General features: G+C 44.4%; 1 protein-coding gene across 4 annotated transcripts; it reads right to left on the reverse strand.

The window, feature by feature from the left end:
* Positions 1 to 2,992: 2,992 nt before the first annotated feature.
* LOC123434507 (endonuclease MutS2) lies at positions 2,993 to 21,033 on the reverse strand. Of its 4 annotated transcripts, XM_045115516.1 has the most exons (20): positions 20,691 to 21,026; positions 20,457 to 20,588; positions 18,090 to 18,257; positions 17,894 to 17,977; positions 17,252 to 17,302; positions 16,778 to 16,834; positions 16,619 to 16,701; positions 16,069 to 16,192; positions 15,922 to 15,981; positions 13,460 to 13,702; positions 13,189 to 13,272; positions 12,971 to 13,118; positions 12,570 to 12,697; positions 12,405 to 12,452; positions 11,854 to 11,984; positions 9,799 to 9,881; positions 4,535 to 4,638; positions 4,179 to 4,249; positions 3,533 to 3,843; positions 2,993 to 3,440 (listed from the first exon to the last, which is right to left on the reverse strand). In XM_045115516.1, the coding sequence occupies exons 1-20, from the start codon at positions 20,898 to 20,900 to the stop codon at positions 3,262 to 3,264; spliced, it is 2,499 nt and encodes an 832-aa protein (XP_044971451.1). In that variant the 5' UTR covers positions 20,901 to 21,026; the 3' UTR covers positions 2,993 to 3,261. The 4 variants fall into 4 exon arrangements, 2 of the variants coding, with proteins under 2 accessions (XP_044971451.1, XP_044971452.1); XM_045115517.1 differs by lacking the exon at positions 2,993 to 3,440 and having other exon boundaries at positions 3,695 to 3,839; positions 20,691 to 21,032; XR_006625821.1 differs by lacking the exon at positions 2,993 to 3,440 and having other exon boundaries at positions 3,811 to 3,839; positions 4,179 to 4,402; positions 20,691 to 21,033.
* Between the last annotated feature and the right edge of the window lie 1,600 nt (positions 21,034 to 22,633).

Genomic DNA, 22,633 nt, shown 5'->3' on the forward strand with positions numbered 1-22,633 from the left:
TTATTCTTTCCTTGCGCCGCGAGAGCGGCTGCCTCTGCCTGAGCAGAGTCATCGGTTTTGCGCTTTTGCTTCTGACTGGAATTGCCGCCGTCAGCATCATTGTCGACTGCCTTTCCCTTGTTGTTGCGGAGGCGGTATTCCTCTTCGCCATTGGCATACCGAGTGGCAATCTCCATCATCTTGCTGAGGGACATATCTCATGTCCGACCAAACTTCAGATAAAGTTCTCTGTACCTAACACCGGCCTTGAAGGCACAGAAGGCTTGGTGCTCAGAAACATTTTCCACCGTGTGATGAAGGCTGGTCCAACGCTGAATGTAATCCCTCAAAGTTTCATTTGGTTTCTACACACAGTGCTGCAGCTCGGACAAACCAGAGGGATGTTTGCACGTTCCCTCGAAAGTTCTGATGAACACTCGAGCAAGGTCTTCCCAGCAGTAGATGCTAGGAGCCAACTGATTAAGCCACGCTCGGGCTGAACCATCCAACATCAAAGACAAATGCTTCATGGCTACATTGTCATTGCCTCCACCGATCTGCACCGCCACTCGGTAATCGTCTAGCCATGTTTCTGGCTTTGACTCACAAGTGAACTTGCTTATTCAGCCGCCAACCTGAAGTTGGGGGGAATCTCAGCGGATCAAATGGATCTGTTGAAACACTCGGGCCCAGAGACAACGACACCACTTCCACTCGGATGATCCCTATCATAACCATCCCTGTGAGCCCTGCCCCTGTCAATCCGCTTCTGTAAGAGGACATTCCTTGCATCGAACCCAGGATTCCGCTCATCGCCAAACGGGCGTCTATCGTCATAGTGCCGGGGCACATATGAACCACTTCGCGGGGGAGTAAGCACTCGACGGCGGTCATCGTTGTGATAACGAGGAGCAAACTGATCTCGCCGCTGATCTCTGTATTGATCTTCATGGTAACCTCCGCCCCTGCGACGCAGAGGTGACCCCGGGTTGTGAGCCGGCTGAACTATGTCTGTCCTGGGTGAATCATTGTGTAACCTGTTGTGTGACTGAGAAACAGCCGAATTCTGTTGTTGTGCTGCTTGAAGCAATGCTCGGATCTTCTCCAAACCTCTGCCAGCCTCTGAACCTAACGATTGAATGGAATCTGCAATTCTAGCAGCGGCTGCAACATTCAGAACTGGAGTACAGAATACCTGGACGTTGTTCTGAGATCCACCCGGAAATAACTGTCGCTGACGTCGACTGGAAACTGGTGGATGCTGGCGGGTGCGCTCGTTGAGAATTTCCTCATCTCGGCGTTTTTGTCCATTCGATGGTTCTCCAACCTCGCGGTCGCCGCGGCGGAAACCAGGCGGGCTTTGTTGTGAACCCGCCATAAGAACCTCAGTCGCTGGATCGCAGCTCTCGCACTCGGAAGGAACGTCAGACTGATCCGACGCCGAGTCGAACACGCCGTGATGTGATTCGGCGAGCTCGATAGCCGCAATATGCAAAGACGATGCTTGGTGAGCCGCCGCATGCCTCACCCAACACTGGAGCCGCGAGCGACCAGATCGCTTGCGGTGACGAACAGCAGGGAGAGCAAACGACACCGAAGTTGTCGGCTGCCGAAGAAGAACGCCGCGGGAGCTTGCACGGAAGTGCGTCGCCCCGTAGATCGAGAGTGCCTCAACGTCAAGAGGCGCTTCCTGAAGCCATGCCGAGTCGTCGGGGACGAAGGTGAGCGCACCGAAACGGATCTCGTGGCCCAAGGACAAACCGTCGTCGGAAGACATGACGAAGAAGAAAATTGCAAACTCACAAGAGGCACTTCCTCAAGCCATGCCGAGTCGTTGGGGACGAAGGTGAGCGCACCGAAACGGATCTCGTGGCCCAGGAACAAACCGTCACCGGAAGACATGACGAAGAAGAAAATTGCAAACTCGCCAGAAGTCGCTTAAACGCCTGCTCTACGGTGGGTGCCAACTGTCATGGGAACAAGCATGACAGTAGAGGTTAGGGATACGTAAGGAGAGGGCGGAGTCCTAGCTACGGCGAGATTGTACACACGAATGTATGAGTTCAGGCCCCTCTCGTGGAGGTAACAACCCTATGTCTCAGTGCTCGGGAGCTTCTGTCGTGTGGAAAATGTGAGTTACAAGGGTTGCGAACCCTTGTGCCAGAGCGGAGGGATGGCTTATATAGAGTGCATTGTCCCTCGTGAATCCCCGACAACCAAGGGTTCAATCATGGTAATAAAGGTGACGTTACTGACAACGTATGTAATAAATGCTATTTATGGCGACCAGTCGAATGCGTGCCCATTGGCGTTCCTGGAGTAGCTTCTGATCTTTTGCGGTTTCTGGTTCTTTCGAGTGAAAGGCAACTTTTGCGGTCGACTGACTTCTGGTTCTTCGGAGTGAAAGGCAACTGTCGAATGAAGGAAGGAACCTCCGAGTGGAGTGGATGCTCTGTCGAGCAACTCATGTGTCATGGTGATTTCAGTCAGAGTTTTCTTTGTAATCACTAAGTTTTACAATGTAGTATCCTTGGATAGGGCATATAGATCAGGCCTAAGAACCTATCCTAGATAGGTATCCCCATCACCAGTCCTGCTAGATTTGACGATCTGTGTTGGATGATTAACGGCCCATTCTGAATAGTTGTGGGCATTTTGGCCCTCATGACGAATTGCGGAGATCACACGACATATGGCTCTCTACACGAAGATAGGTGCCGACAACAGCGAAACTGGATACCCCTCAAAAAAAAACAGCGAAACTGGATACCCCTCAAAAAAAAACAGCGAAACTGGATAGAGTACTTACCACGTTACCCGTGGAGATAGAAAACAGCCAAGCACATGCCTAGATGCAGATAGAACATCAACCTACCGTGGCTTATCAGGATCATAACCTCAGAAGAGCAGATAAACAAAGGAAAAGGAGATCAGACCTAGTGCAAAATTCCCACTCGGATAGGAAGTTGCCTGGAAAGATCATCGAACTAACTTTCATATGTTTGGACACAGATGAACTGAACCAGACGATCTTTTTAATATTTATATATGATGATTGAACCGTACCGTGAGCCAATTTTATAAGTGATCACATTTGATTGACCAAGTATCTCATAAACAATTACATTTACACCATGGCAAAGAGAAAGCAGCAAATTGAACATGCAAACTAGGGGTCTAAAATCGCATGGCTATAGTACAGTCAAAATGGGAAATTCTATATGTTGAATAGAACATCTACATACTTATCTCCATATACTGTTGCAGGGCAGAGCAACCGTTTTATCTGGATGTCCTCTGCTTCTGGACCTTGACATCTTTCAACTTTAGCTTGAGCTTCATCATGCCAGCTTGGACTTGCACTTCATTTTTGGACGGATCTATTTTGACTACGGTAGCTTGGTTCTTGAGTTTAGGAACGTAAACTAAATCCCCAACTTCTGGAATCCCACCATCTTCATCTAATTCAAAAGGAAAGCTTAGATAATAACTGGTCTTTGAACTATGTGGGACTGGGAGAGAGATAATAATATGAAAATGATGAGTTTCAAACCTATTATCTTGCCGTTAGCTTTTGTTACCATGCTGCTATTTGTATTCTGCGTCTTTTTAAGGGCAGAAGTACTAGATGGCTCAGGGCCTTTCGCCCCCTCAGATTTGGCTTTCTCCGCAGCCTTCTCTTCTTCTAGCACTCTTTGAGCTACTGCGGATTCTCTGTACTGCTGGAACTTCTTATGAATGATCGAACGAGCCATAACAGCATACTCTGAAACTACTCTCAACTTTCTTTTTCTCTGAGCGGTGCTGTGATCTACAATGCTCTTCTGTGCCACTTCCAAGTCATTATGAAGCTCCTTGGACTGCCTGATCCGCAATCAGTGGACATATAACTATATAAGATGAGCAGTTCTGCTGTGACTGAGGTTGTGCAGTATCATAATCTAATAAGCAACTAATGCATGAGAAGATACCTAAACTTCTTTGTAAAATGGAACTACAAAATTCACTTAGGAAGGAAGATCAACATACAGAGCCGGAGCGTTCATTGCACCAAACCTCAAAATCAGTTAAACTTGTCCTTAATAAAAGGTGGTACAAGCTTTGAATGCATATATGGCATGCAAACAAGGATCTGTTGCATGGAAAGATTGCAGCATATACTCTGAGTAGGTACATAAAACCAGCGAGGAAGTTCTCACATAAGATAATGTTGTGCCTGCTGAAGTTGTTCGTGGTATTCTTGCTTGAACTTCTCCATGTCCATAATCAACTGCAAAACAAACACTTGAGATACCGTATCCACTTAAGAAAATTTTGACTGGGCAGGTTCTAACTGAAGCAATATACGGATGAGTCTCTAACATGAGAGCACATATTCCTCAAGGAAATAACAGTATTTCCAGTGCCAGGGAAGACCTCATTTCTGTCAGTAACGCACAAACTGTTAAAGTGTCTGAGCAACTCAATATTATAAAACCAAATTGCCACCTCACAATATAAAAAGCCCAATATTAATCTCAGAAAGAAAGGATTGCCATGATCCTGTCAAACTTACCGCATTTATCTCTGCACCAGCTGTTCCAAGTAACTGCCGAGCACTTTCTATAATATCCAAGGGCAAACCTAGCCTTTCAGCAATATTGATTGCATTTGAACGCCCTATAAATATAACGAAACATGAGTACAAAAGAATTCCAAGAATAAAATGGGAGCTAGTTTTAGCAGACATCAGTTCCTATACGTAATGAGCCACGGCTGGCGCGGGAAGGCGAGTGCGGCTGCGGGAGCTGCTGTTGCTGCGCGTGAGGAAGCAGACGAGCTATTGTTGCTGCGCGGGAGGAAGCAGAGGAGGTGTGGCTGGCTGCGGTTGCTGACTCTGCTACTTCTGCTCTCGGTTACTGATTGCTGCAGATTGGTAAAGGAAGGAGAGGTGACAAGCTGCTGCTATTCTGAATTGCACTGCTGCTGCTTGTTGTTGCTTTGCCTCTGCTACTGCTGCTGTTCTGCTGGAGTAGGGTGCAGCTGTGTGCTGGTGGCTGGTGCTGGTCTGCTGTTTGCAGAGAAAACAGGAATAGACTCTTGTTGCTGCTTGCACTTGAGTGCTGCTGGAGCTGCTGCTGGGCATCTGAGTTGCTGGTTTTGCTGCTACTGCAAGTGGACGAGGTGTTGTGTGTTGGAGCTGCTGCTGTTGATTGTAGAGGAGAAGAGCTTGAGGGGAGAGCCTCATGCACAAGGAGAGGCTCTTCCTGATGGAGCAGGAGGTCGGGAAGGGATGCCGTCTTGTGACCATCGAGGCACGTTTTGCAGGAGCCGATGGTGCTGCTGGCAGCGCCAAGAATGCTGTTGTTCTGGAGGAGATGGGTGATACCATAGTTACGGATGGTGCTCACCATGCAGTCAAGGAGTATCTAGGGAATGATGACATGAGAAGGGGTGATGTGAAGCCAGAGAAGAGTGGTGAGGACTGTGTAGAGAGGGCCAGTGCAGGGTCAGAGAAGGAATACAGCATGACTGTACCAGAGGTTGAGAGGCTCAGGGAGGAATTGGAAAGCCTCAAGAGGAAGGTGGAGGAAACAGCCGAGGGGGCGACACGTGAGAAGGGTGCTCAGACCGTTAAGTTGAGGGCTGAGTTGGAGGTGCTTCATGCTTTCAAATCACAGCTCCAAACTGCAGGCTTGAATGCTCGCTATGGAGACTGTGCTCACTGGACCTCCACTGACGAAGATAATCAAGAAAAGGCATATGTTGCTGCTAATGAGAATGGTCCAGAATGAGTTCTAGACTCTTGAGCATCTAGGCATGTTGCGGGAAGATCCTGTGTGTTCGAGTCTTACAATAAGCATCCTCCTTCTCACACGGGCACTATACAAACTGTTGATGGAACATCACAGCCTATCATTGGGGTTGGTACAGTAAAGTGTACTCCGACCATCTCCCTATCCTCAGTTTTACATATGCCAGCTTTTACTGTCAGTTTGGTCTCTTTCATTGCTCTCATTGATCAAATAGACTGTCGTGTGATCCTTGACAAATTCGGTTGCAAGATTCAGGAGAGACAAACGAGGCAGACGGTTGGGACTGGCACCAGGCGTAGGGGGCTCTAGTATATGGACCAAGGGGTGCAACTAGAATTGGTTTGTGCCGCGACCATGGAGGACAAGGAGAAGCAGGCGATGATCCATCACTGTAGGATGGGACATATCTCATTTGATGATGAGTAGAATATTTCTGGATGTTATTATGTGTGGAATAGGCAATGGCAAGCTGACATGTAATGTTTGCGAGTATGCAAAACACACAAGAGCTACATATGTAAGTAAGGGTCTTAGGAGCATATCTCCTTTAATGCTCATTCATTCGGATGTATGGAAGAGCCCAGTTGTGTCAGTGAATGGAACAAAGTACTTTGTTATCTTTATTGACTGCTATACTCGTATGACTTGGATTTACTTGATGCGTCACAAGGATGAGGTGTTCAACTGCTTTCAAAATTTCCATGCCTTGGTGAAGAATCAGTTTAAGGTGCAGGTGATCAGGACTGACAATGGCATAGAGTATGTGAACAACACCTCCGGAGCCTTCTTGTCTGACCAAGGGATTCTTCATCAAACTTCTTGTCCAGACACCCCCCCCCCCCCTCAGAATGGAGTGGCGGAAAGGAAGAATCAATATATTCTTGAGGTTGCTCGGTCGTTGATGTTTACCATGAATGTGCGATGTTTACCATGAATGTGCCCAAGTTCTTGTGGAGTGAAGTAGTTACGACAGCCACATACCTGATCAACCGGACACCTTCAAGGATACTCGACATGAAATCGTTGTGTGAACTGCAGTTTGGAGAAAATAAGTTTGTCGTTCCACCAAAGTTGTTTGACAGTGCGTGCTTTGTTCGTGATCACCGACCTTCTGTTGGGAAGCTAGATCCACGAGCAGTGAAGTGTGTTCTTCTGGGCTATGCTTCGAGTCGGCAGGGGTACAAATGTTGGTGCCCCTCTGAGAAACGCCGATTTATAAGTATGGATGTCACTTTCAGGGAGCCTGAGCCATTCTATGGTGGGCCGACAAACCTAAGTCTGTTGTTTGCAGAGCTTGGTCACTTACACTCTGTACAGGATGGTCAAGAGGGGGAGAAGCATGTATCTCATTCTCAGGATGATTCTGTGTGCATTAACACTGATGAGGATGTACATGTTCAAGTCCAGCCAATTGTGGGTACAATTCCGATTGGTAATCCAACTCAAGTGCAGGTCCAGGTTCAGCCAACAGTGGGTTCCATTCAGATTGGTAATCTCCAGCTCCCTGTTTGAGATCGGTGGCAGGAGATTCCCCTAGTATACTCTCGACAGCAGCCACAAGTGCATAGCTCATCTAACACGCGTCTAGTATATTCATGGCGGCAGCCACAAGTGCAAGGGGAGCGGTCAGTGCAAGGGGGGCAGCAGGGCAATGATGCAAGCTCATCTAACACAGTGGAACTGCCTATTGCGTTGTGAAAGAGGACATGTGAAGCGACACAGAAGGCTTTACCACCAGATGTTTTTGATGATCATGACATTGGAAATTTTGTGTCTTATGAGGCTTTGTCTCCTTCTATAGAGCGTCTGTTGCCTCTCTTTAAACTGTGTCAATGCTAAAGGATTGAAAGGCTGCAAAGCAAGATCCAAAGTGGCGTGAAGCGGTGATAGAAGAGTTGGAAACATTGAGGAAAAACAAGACCTGGATGCTAACCACATTGCCGGCAGAAAAGACAACAGTGAGTTGCAAGTGGATCTATACAGTGAAGCAGGATCCTAAGGGGAAGGTGGAACTGTATAAAGCCAGAATGGTCGCCAGAGGATATAGTCAAACTTATGGAATTGACTATGACGAGAAGTTTGCTCCTATGGCAAAAATGAACACAGTAAGGATATTGGTTTCTTGTGTTGCAAACTTTGGGTGGAAGTTGCATCAACTAGATGTCAAGAATGCCTTCTTACATGGTGAGTTGCAGGAAGAAGTGTACATGGAGATAGCACCAGGTTTTAGTACTTCAGAGACAACGGGGAAGGTATGCAGATTGAAGAAATCCTTGTATGGACTGAAGTGATCACCGAGGGCATGGTTTGATAGAGTCGGGCGTATTGTTCGTGGTATGGGGTATGGTCAGTGTAACGTGACCACACAGTGTTCTACAGACACTCTGATCGGAAGATCACCATTCTTGTAGTTTATGTCGATGACATTATCATCACTTGAAATGATAAGGAGGAAATAGAGAGATTGAAGGAGTGTCTCAGCAAGGAGTTTGAGGTAAACAATTTGGGTAACCTATTCCATGGTATCTAAGTGGCCCGGACAAAGAAGGAAATATCTTTGTGCCAATGGAAATACACCTTAGATCTCTTGAGTGACATGGGCATGATGGGATGTCGTGCAGCCCCTACTCCGATTGAACAAAATCATCAAGTTACAGCACAATCAGGAGAGCTGGTGAACAAGGAAGATTCTCAAAAACTAGTTGGGAGGTTATTGTACTTGTGTCATACCAGGCCTGGCATTACGTATGTTGTGGGTGTGGTGAGCAGATACATGCATGAACCAAGGAGTGAGCCTCTTGATATTGTGCATAGTATTTTGAGATACTTGAAGGGGACTCCGGGTAAAGGGTTGTGGTTTGCGAAGAGTGGACATCTTGAGGTGGATGGCTATAGTGACTCTAATTGGGCCTGTTGTCAAGATGATAGAAGATCAACTTCTAACTACTATGTGTTTGTGGGAGGAAATTTGGTGTCATGGAGAAGCAAGAAACAGGCGGTTGTGTCTAGGTCAACAACAAAAGTTGAATATAGAGCATTATCTCATGGGTTGTTGAGATGCTCTGGGTGAAGTACCTACTGAGCGAGTTGAAACTTCTAAGGAAGGGACCTTTGAAGGTGTGGTGTGACAATCAATCAGCTATAGCCATTGCTAATAACCCAGTTCAACATGATAGGACAAAGCACGTGGAAATTGATCGGTTCTTCATTAAGGAGAAACTTTACGCTGGGAACATCAACCTTACTCATGTCAGCTCTGGGCAGCAGTTTGCAGATTGCTTGACAAAGAGACTGGGAACAAAGGATTGTAACTTGGCATGTGACAAGATGGGAATGATAGATATCTACCACCCATCTTGAGAGGGAGTGTTGAACCGGTATGGGCCCAAGCCCATCAAGCTTTGTCACTTAGGGCCCAAGCCCATGTGGGGGTGCTGACCTAGAAGGGGGCATCCGGTCCTCTCGTTCCCCTGAGGAGCCGCCATACGAGATAGCCAACTCACGTGAACAACTAGACCGGGGACCGAAGATGTCTGGAGGTACTCCTCTCTCCCGATTCAACAATGAGCACCTTAAAAAACAGAATGAAATAGGAGCAGGTTTTGTCCTTAAAATGGAGTTAGTCAGCTAGGATGACTTTCCCAGGATAGAACATGTTTACAAGAAGATATGTTGATCTGCCTTTCTAAGTCAATTTGTAGTTCCATTACATTTATGTTGAGCCACATATTTACAAGAAGATGAAGGCCTCACTATTTGGTACATCGAATATTGAAGAATGAATGAATATCACCTTTTTTCCATAGCATGTTTGATTCAACAAGCATAAGATGTGGGGCTTTTTAGTTTCTACTCCCTCCGTCCCATAATATAAGAGCGTTTCTTACACTACACTAGTGTAAAAAACGCTTTATATTATGGGGCAGAGGAAGTAGCATATTCCAAGGGCAATGACATCTGAGCACACAAACAAGTATCACCATATCATGATCGAACACGGAAGAGGCAATATAAAGCAATTAACCTGGTATCCCCCAAAGTATCCTGAACGTAGGCTTTAGATTCTCTTCATCAAATTCCACGCATGCATTCTCAAATGAATCATTGCTGAAAGCATTAAAATAATGAATAATGATGCAGTGTTCAATGGATAAGAGTTACTCTATAATTTAGGGCACACAATAAGCCACATTGCCGCATTCCTAAAATTGTCTTTTTGGACATAAATTACTTACAATTGTTAAGGAGTATTAGTATTAGTCTAGGAGTCCTATTAGGCTATGTTTCCTTTCCTTGTACTTCAAGTCATGTGTAATATATATATGCCCCATGGGCTATGTAATAGAGATAGGTTACTTTCCTAACATGGTATTAGAGCGTAGGTTTAGGTCTCTGGACGCTTCAACTCGTCCTTACCATCCAATTTTATTTTCTTCATCTCCCTCTCGATCGATCTGTTCCTTGTCGATCTTGTCTTCCGCCGTCCGCTACCGCTTCACGACATCACCAACCCCGGCGATTCATTTGTGCTGAAGCTGGCTGCTCTCCAAGTCTTGGACGATCCCCCCCCCCCCCCGGCAAAGACTGTCGCCTGGACCATTCGCAGGTCAACTCACCCTGCCGCCCATTGAATCATGGTCGCATGTCCGTCTCTCTGGCTGCCCGCTGGATCGCATCTGAGTCAACACCACTACCTCCTGCCACCGCATGTGATCCTCCTGGCCGGCAGCTGCCCTGTTCCCACATGTTTATGTGCTTGCTACTGTTGTGCTACTACGTTCGCTCCTGCCGCTAGTTGCTGCCTTTCTGCCACGTACTAGCTTCTGCCTGCTACTACGTGTTGTTGTTAGTCAACCCATGGATGATGGATCTAGTTCCGCCGTCTGGCTGCCTGATTTGTTTTTTGCGTCTTGGTTCACAGCTTGATCTCGTAAAAAAACTTCATGTTTCTTCCGCTGCAACCACTGCTAGATTTTCTATCCATCGCCTAGTATGTGTTTTCTAGTTTTATATAATTTCCGTTGTGTCCATCAAATCCGTCAATATTATGTGTTTCTCATGCCATGCGAGTCCACATACCATTGTCCGGCAGCCTTTCTTCGGTTCTTATCCTTTCTATACAACTTGTGTGGCCTATTTGCCCTTGTTGTTTCTTATAGGATTTTCTGGACTTCTTTTGCATTGTCGATCTACATTCATCGTGCCTTAACCGTCGATCTTCTTTCGCCGTCGGTTGTCGTGGACTATGATTTTCTATGCAATGCCTTATTCTCTTGATGTGCCATCTTCTTCGACAACCCATCTTCTCTTGATACTTATCTTGTATCTTCTATTGGTGCGGTGTCTTCCTCTGATATGCCATCTCTTCGTTATTCCCTTTGGCGACTCGACAGGTTTTGAAGACTCCTCATGCTACGACGACTCTCTAAAGACGTGGATTTGGATTGTCAATTTTTTTTTACACTTCTTCAAATGCAATGCTATTGCATACGCTTTGCATTTGAGGGGGGTGTTAAGGAGTATTAGTATTAGTCTAGGAGTCCTATTAGGCTATGTTTCCTTTCCTTGTACTTCAAGTCATGTGTAATATATATATATGCCCCATGGGCTATGTAATAGAGATAGGTTGCTTTCCTAACAACAATCATGCAAATAAATTTGCTTCCTCATGTAAATTGGGGGAAACAGTGATTGATTCAAGAATAACAGTTTTAATAGTGTCACTCAACAAAAGGAAACTCATTATGTAAATGTGAAAAGCCCAAGTAAAATCAGGAGCTCAATCTATGTACATACAAGAAACTAAGTTGAAAATGAACCGTAACCATCACAAATAACATGTACTAGAACTTGTAGATTTATACAGTTGTTGTCCTTCCAGTTTTGCAACCATGTTGAGTTGGCTTGATTTTGTTGAATGTCAATAAAATTACACTTATGGTTGGTGACAAGGTATCCCAAACAGTTTCATTTGAATAACAACAAATGTGTAGAAACAAAACTAGTGTAAGGACATATGCTCTTTGTTAAGAATTAGAACCATAATGCCAGGAAAAAATCAGCCTCAAATGTTTGGAACCTGTATTTCAGTGTTTTCAGTTCTCCATGATGAGTTGTAGCTAGAGTCAGAAAGGAACCAGCTTCAGCAAAAGACTCCAAGAGAGACATCCCCAAAGCAGCTCCTTCGAGTGGATTTGTCCCGGCACCAACCTAATACAGAAAATAAGGCATTGCCATCACATTTCAGTATTTTAAAGAGAAAAGACTCAACTGTAGATAATGAGATAGCCCTTGTCATCCATGATATTTCAGTAATGAATTGGGCTAGTTGTGTAATGTGTACTGCATCCTGAACTACTAAGATATACTGAATACTTTGACAAAAAAATGTCACATGTGTGTGATAGTTTCGAGAACTGAGAAACAGACATTAATTTTTAAAATTGTTTGCCGAGTATATGACAGTTTGTCAGTTAGGAGAACAGACAAGAATCTGCATCGGCACCAAAAACAAATTAGAAACCTCAGTATACATAGCCTATCTTTACGATCATACTGCCACTAAACTAACACACATTAACGAATCAAAAATAATCAAATAGTTATTAAGGCACAGGATAAAGTACTCACCTCATCTAAAAGAACCAAAGATTGTGAAGTTGACTGAGCGCGAATGGCCTAATAAAACGAAGGTTCAGTTGCTGTATGGATAGTTAAGGATTTACTGCAAGTATGGAACTAATAAGTTAGGATTCAGAACTAACAGAACATTCATTATGATAAACTAAAATATACCCCAATCTGCTTCAGATGCCCAGAGAATGTTGATAGTGATTGGGTTAAAGATTGCTCATCTCCAATGTCAGCATAAACAGCATCGAACCATGGAATTTTAACTGGTTCAGAAGCTAGAATGTATAGGCCTGCAGCAGAATGGCAAACTTATGCAAGTTATGCTGGTTGCTTACTCATTAAGAGTGTGTGCAAAAGTAAGTTGAAAGCAGAAAAACATATCTTCAATTTTCTGCCAACAAGTCATGTCAGAAAGTGTGTAATTGATAATGCAATCAATGCATACCAAATTTACAAGGATACAAGAAAAATCAGTAATAGCATACTCTAAGAAAGCTTCAGGGTGTAGCTTATGGTCACAATCATAAAAGTGAAAGGATCTCAACTTCATTTTTTCCAGCTACCTATCTTAGCCATTAACGATGCCAGCCCAACCGTCTTCAAGCTGATTGTTTTGCCCCCAGTATTTGGCCCAGTTATGACCAAAACAGTAGTCTCTTCAGCGATCATAAAATCTACTGGGATCGGATGGTTTCTCTCCAGCTCAGAAACCTGTAAACTGAATCATAAATTATCCAATGAAAGTGTCAATACACATTGTTTACCCCAAACGAGGACTAACCCTAATTTTCATGAAATCAAGTTCTGACGCCAGTTGATCTTCATCTGCGATATCTTGTCCGTATATCCTCCTCCTGCGAATCTCCTACAACAGGAAGCAAAATGAGAACCGGATAACTGCAGGTTGATAAAAAAAATGACATCAAGACATATGAATAGATGATGTTTTAATCTACAGTATATTAGATGAAAACGAAATGTACACTCACCATCAATGAATACAAATTTTCTGCATAATGATAGTAGAATAAGGTGGGCCTGGGGAAACTAACCGATGTGGCACTTGCAACATCCTTTTTTGTACGACGCAAATTTTCCTGGTGCTGTTGGAGCAATAGTGGGTGGTATGCATTTGGAATGAACAGCTTCCATGGCCTCTTAGTAACTTGAGATGAGGAAGTTGTACCGGCAGGCCCATCTTTAGCAGCATTGACAATTCCGTGCACAATGTTTGGCAAATACAGGTCAGGAAGTGTACCATCATATGCTATACTATATCTTGCACGAGCTGTGACCTGGAAATGAAGTGCGCATACATATTAAGCAAAACAATCTGGAGTAAGGAAGCACAAAAAATAACTCCCTCGGTCCGTATTAATTGTCGCTGACTTAGTACAATTTTAGTACAAAGTTGTACTAAGCCAGCGATGATTAATATGGATCAGAGGGAGTACTAAATGCCTATGAAACTGCTGCACTATGTGATTGCAAACACGTTAGGCAATTTGGGAATAGGGATGATGGGTGTTAGAATAAAACGCTAATGCAAGATCATAGACGACACATCGAGGCACGATATTTGTTAACGAGGTTCACCGATATGGCTACTGTTAAGCTTCATGCACTAGCCAACGCAACCAAAAGTCCGAACTGATAGGAAGGGCTGGTGCAATCCACATATACTGTAACACCCCCTCTCACGTGTGACGGGGAAGACAAGTCAACACGTGCAACCGGAAGAGAGCGACGGCGCGCGGAACTCACGTATGACTCAAGAGGCCTCTACATGGACACAAAGGGGGGCTACCAGCAATTTTTTTATAAATTGCGAAAACCAGGATTTGAACTCAAGACCTTAGCTCCGATACCATGTTAAGCTTCATGTACTAGCCAACGCAACCAAAATAACGAAATGATGGAAAGGGCTAGTGCAATCCACATATACTGTAACAGCTACATCCCCGGGGCAATGAATAAGGGCGCTCCTCCCCAAGATACCGCAACACCGGCACCCGGGCGCCGGCACAAGTCGTCGGCTCCCCCGTATACCTATTGCTATCAAGTCGTCATGGGTTACAACGTGTGGTGCCCCTCGATATATAAGAGGCCTAGGATACAACGTGTCTGACTCCTACACGACTCGTACCTATCCACACCAATTACAACTCCAAGTCCATGTAACCCCTTGCGTACATAATATTTGACACAAATATAACAACGGGAAATGGCCAGATATCTCATTGACGGAGGTGTTGTGTAAGTATCAGAACTGTTTAGATGTCTTGTAGCTTCACTTAATGTTGAATGTTGAGTTGCTGCATAGGTTGTCAGAATGAGTTGGCCAGACAAAGCTAGCAGGGGTAGGATTAGAGTCAAGCGAATAGAGATAGCCATTGGAAAGTGGTTATTTTGCTTGCTCCCACTGTCCTGGCAGCGGTTGCATGCGTATCTCTCGATAGTTAACTGTCCACGAGGCAAAACGCTGGGTGTGTGATATTACTTCCATCTATTTCAAATCCTATCTGCTGTCGAGCTTCGCCAGATACGAGTACCAGCTGAAGTGGCACTGGACAGCTGAAGGCAAGTACTCCCTCTGTCCTAAAATAGGTGTCTCAAGTTTATACTAGCCCTAGTACAAAGTTGTACTAAGCTTGAGAGACTTATTTTGGGACGGATTCTGCAAAACCTGCCTACCTTGTGTTCTTTGAAGAAATGGTTGACCACCTGTTGTGGCAGTAATGCTGGGAGTGCTGGGTACTGATGAAGATGAAACTCTTCTCCTGGATGGCGGTAGCGAACCAGTGCTGGACTGCTGATCATTTGGCTCGCCGAGGTTTGCCGCTGCGTGCCCTTTTTGTGATCAAGATGATGAACCCATCTCCCATCTGCACACAGGTGTGCTTTCTCTCGTAGGATATGGTTCAAAGTGCTTAAAGAATATGGCGCCAAGGTAATCTGCCCAGTGCCAAATGAGGATTCCTGCCATTGGTTCACGGATGCGACAAGCAGAACAAGGGAGAAAGTTGGAAGGGGTGCGTTCCGTCATCATACTCATTCTTTGGTGGCTGTGCATATGAGAAACACCTGTGTGTTTATAACGTGAGGCCAGTCTCCAGCGGCCTTGTGGATCTGATCCTCGATAAGGCTGAGCAGTGGAAAATTACTGGTGCCAAGGAACTGAGGAAGCTGCCGCTGCAATCTAGACCCCCAGACCATGTACACCAGTAATCCTGGTGATGTCGGCTGCTCAGGCATTGACCTATCCATTTTTGCCTTGCGCTGTACAATTTTGTCATTTTCGTTTTCCCCCTTTCAGTTTACTTTTCCAATTTTTTTATGTGTTTCATAGTTTTGCCCGATGTATTGCAACTTCTTCGTGTTACTTCTAATATAAAATGAAAATCCTAGTCAGAGCTCTTCAGAGTACAAACCCTACAATACTAATAGATTATGTCAAAAGGAAATATCAGTGACAACTACTTCATGGGAGATGGGTAATAAAAAACAACAGCACCTTATCGAGTGTAACTGTTTCCTGCATCAAAATCTGAATATTATCAAGCTCAAGAAGAATCTGCAAATGAAAATTGGAAAATAAGTGTAAGGATAAGAATACAGAAAATAGCCAAATAGTAAAACCAAATCGATCAACCTTTCAAACCTTGTCAGTCAGTTTAGATAAAGCTTCAAGCTCAGCTCTAACCACTAGTGCTCTTGCGCCCTGTAGCTCATCATTTAGTGGAATAGCAACAATTGGTTCTATCATACTTCCAGAATCTGAACCACTACATACATATTAATCTTGATCAATATCAACTGTCAAACAGCCAAATCAAATTCAACACATATGCATATTACTTTACACATTGGTCAAAACTATGCTTAAAAAATAATTGGTCAAAAATCAAAGGTCGATTTAAAATTAAGAGAGCGCCAAGATATTGATTCTCCTAGCAGACTCCTTTTTACAGGATGTCAGTACTAACAAAAAAGATGAGTACGCGCCACATGATATAAAGGTAATCTCATATGTCCAGTGATCCAAATTCCAAACATATACTTTAGTAGCTAGTACTGCAAAGTTTAAAAACTCCCAGTCTTATGGAAATTTGTCAGCACAAAGCAGGCATATAAATAAGATTTTAAACAAAATTATCTCATATAAAGCGAAACCAAATGATAAAACAAAAACCATCGTTAGCAAATCATACCTGGAGAGTAGTAATCCATCAAAACTTGAAGACTTATCCCCAGTTATTTTAATGCAGCATCTTCCATTTACAATGCTTACTTCCTAGAGAAAATTAGCAGTTTTGTAATTCACTGCGCATAAATTTCCCTGGCAATGACTGAGTTGAATGAAACAATACCGACAAGGAAGCTTCATTGTCAGCATTCCGTATCAATTTATCCATAAGCTGGCATAACTGAAAAGGTAACAGCATATAACAATCATCCATCAACAACATTACTATCAGACAGATGCAGTTTATATGTTAAGACTTAAGAGGAACTAAGGAACATAGAATGTGTTTCCTTTCCAGAGTTTAATCAAGGAAAGCAAATCCACTAGATATATTTGATATTTTATTTATAGATCACATAACTTTCTTCTGCAGTTTATCCTCCAGGTCGGGAACTTAACGCATGATGTTTTCAGCAATGTGCAAATGCTTGCATGCTATGTGTGCCGTGGTTACCGGCTTGCATGTGTGTCATGCTTGTGTGACTATATGAATTCAAAGCCCACTGGAACGGTACAGGAGTGAAAATTCAGCAACTTGTTTGCTGCACACCCATGTAGCTGCCCTAGCTAAGCAAAACAAATCTGCAAAACCACCTACCCTGCTCTCTAAGGCCTGAACTTGATCTCGATATCGTCTTAGCTCAGGGCTCTGCAAAAATAAATAATTATTTGAGTTAAAAGGACATATTTTAAATGGAATATCTAAGTATGATCAGGGATCATAACAGCCTTTCAAAGTGTTCTAATAATTGATGGTCAGTATAGATTGCATCAAACCAGTATGGCACTTAACAGATGATGACTAAATACTGCTATATGTGTACTTAGTAAAGGTAGTTCTGAAATTGACTTCTACAGTAATACTGTATTTGATGCTACGAAGGAACGAGATAGCATGTTCAGTTTCCTTTGGGTTGATGCTGGAAAGTTACGATGACAGATTGCTTGGGCACAGACCTTCAAATATGGATATTTTTTGTTTACATGTTCAATCCTCCATAGTTACTCAATCACTTAACCAGAGAAATTTGAGTTATTGTTTATAAAAAGTAAAGATTAATCTTCAACACACTGAATGAAGAAATTCGCTTCAAACTGAAATGCTTGTAAAAAGTACTGTAGTATTCTTTTGCAAGGAAATAAAAACTAGTACGAGTATTGTTTTTTGCAAGCAAATAAAAACCAGTATCACATCATCCCCAAGCAATACAAAAGCAGATTCGGGATGCAAGGACCAAACTGCAGTGTCTTTCACGGAGCCATCATCATCTATCACATCCTGTATAGACTTCACTAGTGGCTTACTGACAACAGCATCTAGAATCTGCAGGTCAGTGTAAGAACATTCAGCGTTCTTGATTGAGAGACATACATTTCTACAACAGATGACAAAAGATGCAAGAGAAAAAAAAATAAGTAAAACTATATGAGCTTACTGTTTCTGTAAGGGGCAGTAACAGATTATGTGAATCTTCATCTTGCTTCATAGCAGCTTTGATGGTTACTTGCAAGGATTCAACGAACAGCATCAGGCTAACCACTGCCATTGCTTCCTGGCCTTTAATCACGGAACCACCAGAGACGCAATTTATTGCTGACTCTACCTTCAGTTAAACAGAGAATGCAAGACTCAAAGAATGTATTTGTGATACTGGCACAACCGGACAATTGGCATCTAAGTATATAAATTAAATGAGAAACAAAGAACAGTGCTATAAAATATGGTGATAAAACATTAAGATCAACAAACAGATAATGGAACAAGCGTGCTTTGGTCAATATATTGCTCACCCTCATGATTTGGTACTATAATTTTACGTTCATCTAGGCACCACATAGTTACCATAGTTCAATACAGATTAGAAGTTTTTCTCAATATATATTACTCCCTTCATCCCATAAAGGACAGACCCAGTGCATAGAAGCTCCCACGCAAGGTGGGGTCTGGGGAAGGATTATAGGAACCTAGTCTTACCCCTGCTATAGTGCAATGCAGAGAGGCTGGTTCGAACCCATGACCTCTTGGCACAATTAGGGAGTACTTCACCACTGCGCCAGGCCTGCCCTCTCCCTTCATCCCATAACATACCGAAAAAGGCTTTCGCCCCGCTTTATTCGTCCCATAACATAAGATGTTATTACAACTGATATGTGAATTTATTGGTTGTAGTAACATCTTATATTATGGGCCAGAGGAGGTAGGAGTTATTGAAGAGATAATTCAAGTCAGGATAAAATGAAACAGTAAAACACATCCCACTATAGACCTTAACTAGCATGCCAAAATGCCTATTGAAGGGAGATCGCATCTGACCCTCCCACGTCGCTCCCGTGGGCGCCTCCAGCAGCCTCCTCTCCCTCCCTCCTTCCTCGCCGCCGCCTAAGGACGCAGTCGGGCAACGCCTGGCCGGCGCCGCCGATCCGGTCGGCGTAGGCGGCGGCAGGGATTTCCCTTCTCCTCGTTCGATGTCGTGCGGCGCAGGACGGCGGCTTCGACGACGGCGTCATGCGGATCCAAGGCACGGCGGCGCAGCAGCTCCCGACGGCGGCGCGGGTGGAGATTGGGTGGGCGTGGCGTGCCGGTCGGCTGGACGTGGCTAGAAGATGAAGGTGGAGCTGGGTGTGGCCGTTGGCGGTGGCAGCGGCGGCGTTCAGCCCGGATCCGGTCTTGGCGGTGGCAACGGCGACAGCTAACCCGGATCCGACCATGGTGTGGTGGCGGCGTCCCCTCCGCCGGGGATGACGGGCCAGGTGGTGGGTCCTTGTGGCGGCACCGGTGACGGCAGATCTTGGGATCCCGCGACCGGGCTCGTCGCAAGATTCGGTACTGGCTGCGAGTCGGGAAGACAAAGTTGCCGGTGAAAACCGAGCCGACGGCAGACGATGGCGGCGTTCTGCGCCGTTACCTTGATGAAGACTTCGTCATGTAACTACTGTCGATCCACTCGTGCTGCTCCAGGGGAAACCCTAGGATCTGGTTTTCCAGATCGGAAGATGGCAGCACTGCGGTGTCGTTCCTCTCTAGGGAGCATCGTTTGTGGAGCAGCGCTGGAAGATAGAGGCAGGAGGTGGAGCGTCTTCGTCCTGCACGGAGCTTCGGTGGTGATGTCAGGTCATGCCCGGCCGACATGTGCTACGCTTTGTCATGCCTGTTCGGCAGGTGCTACGCACGACAGATCTTACATAGTCTTTGCGTCTGGATGGATGAGCGCAGGGAGGTGGCACCGTTGGGCGACGTGGTGGCGTCGACGGATGGCCGGACTGGCATGGATGATGCAGATTTCTCTCCTGAAGATGGGTCAGCGGTTCGATGATGATGACGGCTTCTAAAACGTGTGCGTGTGGTGTACGCTTTAGGTCTGCTGCACCGGCTGTTAGTTCCGATACGTTATGTGAATGGATCGGCGACGACATCGGTTTTAGATACGTGAAGTGAGAGCACTCCACATTATCGCGTTTTGTAGGTGTGAGTGGGGGCTTCAGGTGGCTTGATGTATGTTCTTGTCAGACCTTTGTTGAATAAGTAATAAAGATGGCTGTATGCATCGATTGATGCAGAAGCCGGGGGTCTTAACCTCCTTTTCCAAAAAAAAAATGTTGTATAAGTTCAATTTGATTGTAACTCTACTAAAGTCAGTACACATGAATTCCTTAGCATATTACCAATTTACCATAGTATTAGTGTATTGCCCCCTCTGTCTCTGATCAAACACACAAAGCGTGTCTACACACAGCCGATTTAGAAAAAAAAGTTAAAACATCTTAAAATGGTGAACGGGGGAGTACCAAACATGGGTCCTCACCGCGACGGTATCCAGCCCGGAGAAATCCAATGCCCCACCGGAGCTGCCAAGCAGCCGCACCGCCGCCTCGGTCTCCCGGAGAAGCTTCCGGCTCCGCTCATAGCTCACGTCCTCCACGCCCCACAGCTGCTTCTGCACGACCACGCCGCGCGTCAGAGGCGAAGCCCGTGCATCATGAGCGATCAGGCAATGGAAGGGTTGGAGCCCCAGGGACCTATATATAGACTTAAATACCTCGGTGGCTTCGCGGCCGTGCACGGTGCCGGCGAACGAAGCGACGGCGCGGCAAACCTTGCCCCACTCGAGGAGGCGGAGGCTGCGGGCGGAAGGCGAGGCGGAGGCGGCGACGACGAGGGCGCGTAGGCGGCGCGGGCGGGGCTGGGAGACGGATGGGGAGAGAGAAGGAGGGTAGTGGAGGGAGATAGAGGCGGAGAGGCGAAGCATGGAGGAGCCGTGGAGGAGAGCAGTGGCGGGGAGGGGCAAACGGCGCCGGTGTGTTCGGATAGAACTGGGCTGCAGGGGCGTGGGCGAACGCACGGCCGAAGGTTTTTCCGCGGCTAGCCAGACCTGCACTACAGCCTTCGGAGTTCGGCTTGTTGTACACGGATTTGAACGGTTTGCGCTTGCGCGTTGCCAATTCCATTCTTAGGGGGTGTTCGTTTCCAGAAACTTTTTGGTGCATGACTAAAAAAAGTTTAAAAAAATCCCATGTGAAACAAATAGGAGGGACTTTTAGGGACTAAAAAGGGGTATTTGGGACTATTTGGAGAAGTCCCGATGAGAGGGTCTTTTTGGGACTTTTTTGTCACTTTTTCCAACAATGCCCCTACTTTTAGCATGTCATTTAATAACTACTACATTACTAAGGGTAACATGGTCTTTTTGCATGTCATTTAATGACCTCTAGTCCCTATTTAGTCCCTGAAAACAAACAGGTAGGGACTAGGGACTTTTAAGTTGCGACTAAAAAAAGTCCCGGGACTTCTGAAATAAACAGGGCCTTAGGTTGTTGTAATGGAGATTTCATATACTAATATTATATATACTAGCCAAATATGCCCGGCGTTGTAACGGAAGATAAAATATTATGCCCTAGCCAAATAAGTATGGTTCAATACCTTGATGTATGAACGTTCTCTTTTTTCTTTAACACGGTAGCTCATCATGTTGACACTTATTTATTTATTCAATCATCTTTAATGATGTTCGGCGTGTCCATGTAATCACAATGCATTTGATGTAGTAAATCTTAAGGTTATAAGCTTGTCACTGCACGCCACACTTGTTATTATGTAGCATAATGGAATGTTTAAAACTTTAACAACTAATCTCGTCGATCACAAACTACTCCCAATTCCTAGGCATATAAGCACTTCTCAAAAACCAATTAAAACCTAAACCTAAAAAACTTAACCGTTCAAATTCTAGAGCTATTTAGATCAATTTTATGAAAAACCACTAAAATAGACCACGTGACAGTATGAAAATAATAATCATTATTAACATAATTTCAAATAATATGAAAATCAATATTAAGCCACTGGTACATAAATCTCATGTCAACAATTTAGTGTCCATCGCTTTTGGCAAATGAACCGCTTTTTGCCTGGTTTTTATTCTTATTATCTTACATTTTTATCTTTTCTTTTTGGTTTCACATTTTCTCTTAGTTTTCTATTTACCTTTTTATTTATTTCTTTTTCATTTTTCCTAAGATCTTCCAAATTTTGGAATATTTTCTGAATACTAAACATCATTTTTGAAATAATGAACATTATTAGATATCGTAAACATTTTTAAAATTCATGATTTTTTTACAAAGTCCTAAATTTCTGAATAATAAACATTGTATGATTTCATGAACAGTTTTTTAGAACTCACGTCTTTTAAAATTTGGATTTTTAGGAAATTATGAATTAATTTAAAGATAGGTAAAACAAAAATTGAAATGAGAAAAGAAAGGCATAAAAATAAAGATAAAAATATTGGTCGGACCATGAACCCGTATCAGGGAGGAGGATGTGAATGCTAGCTGCAATAAAAAGAGAAAAGGGGACTCAAAAAAGACGTTAGGATCAAGGTTCAACCCAGGGTCTGCACTATATGAGGGCAAGGCTTCCGCCACTTTGCTACACATGTGTTTGTGACACTATTGTGTCCAACCATATAAGAACGAA

Source organism: Hordeum vulgare, chromosome 1H (assembly GCF_904849725.1).
Source record: "Hordeum vulgare subsp. vulgare chromosome 1H, MorexV3_pseudomolecules_assembly, whole genome shotgun sequence".
Taxonomy (NCBI): Eukaryota; Viridiplantae; Streptophyta; class Magnoliopsida; order Poales; family Poaceae; genus Hordeum; species Hordeum vulgare.

Coding starts and splice junctions, on each gene's coding strand:
- LOC123434507 (XM_045115516.1), bottom strand. CDS start 20,900: ATGCTTCGCCTCTCCGCCTCTATCTCCCTCCACTACCCTCCTTCTCTC. Junction 18,258..20,456: donor CCGGGCTGGATACCGTCGCG/GTGAGGACCCAT, acceptor GTTTAACTGAAG/GTAGAGTCAGCAATAAATTG. Junction 17,303..17,893: donor GCTCCGTGAAAGACACTGCA/GTTTGGTCCTTG, acceptor TTATTTTTGCAG/AGCCCTGAGCTAAGACGATA.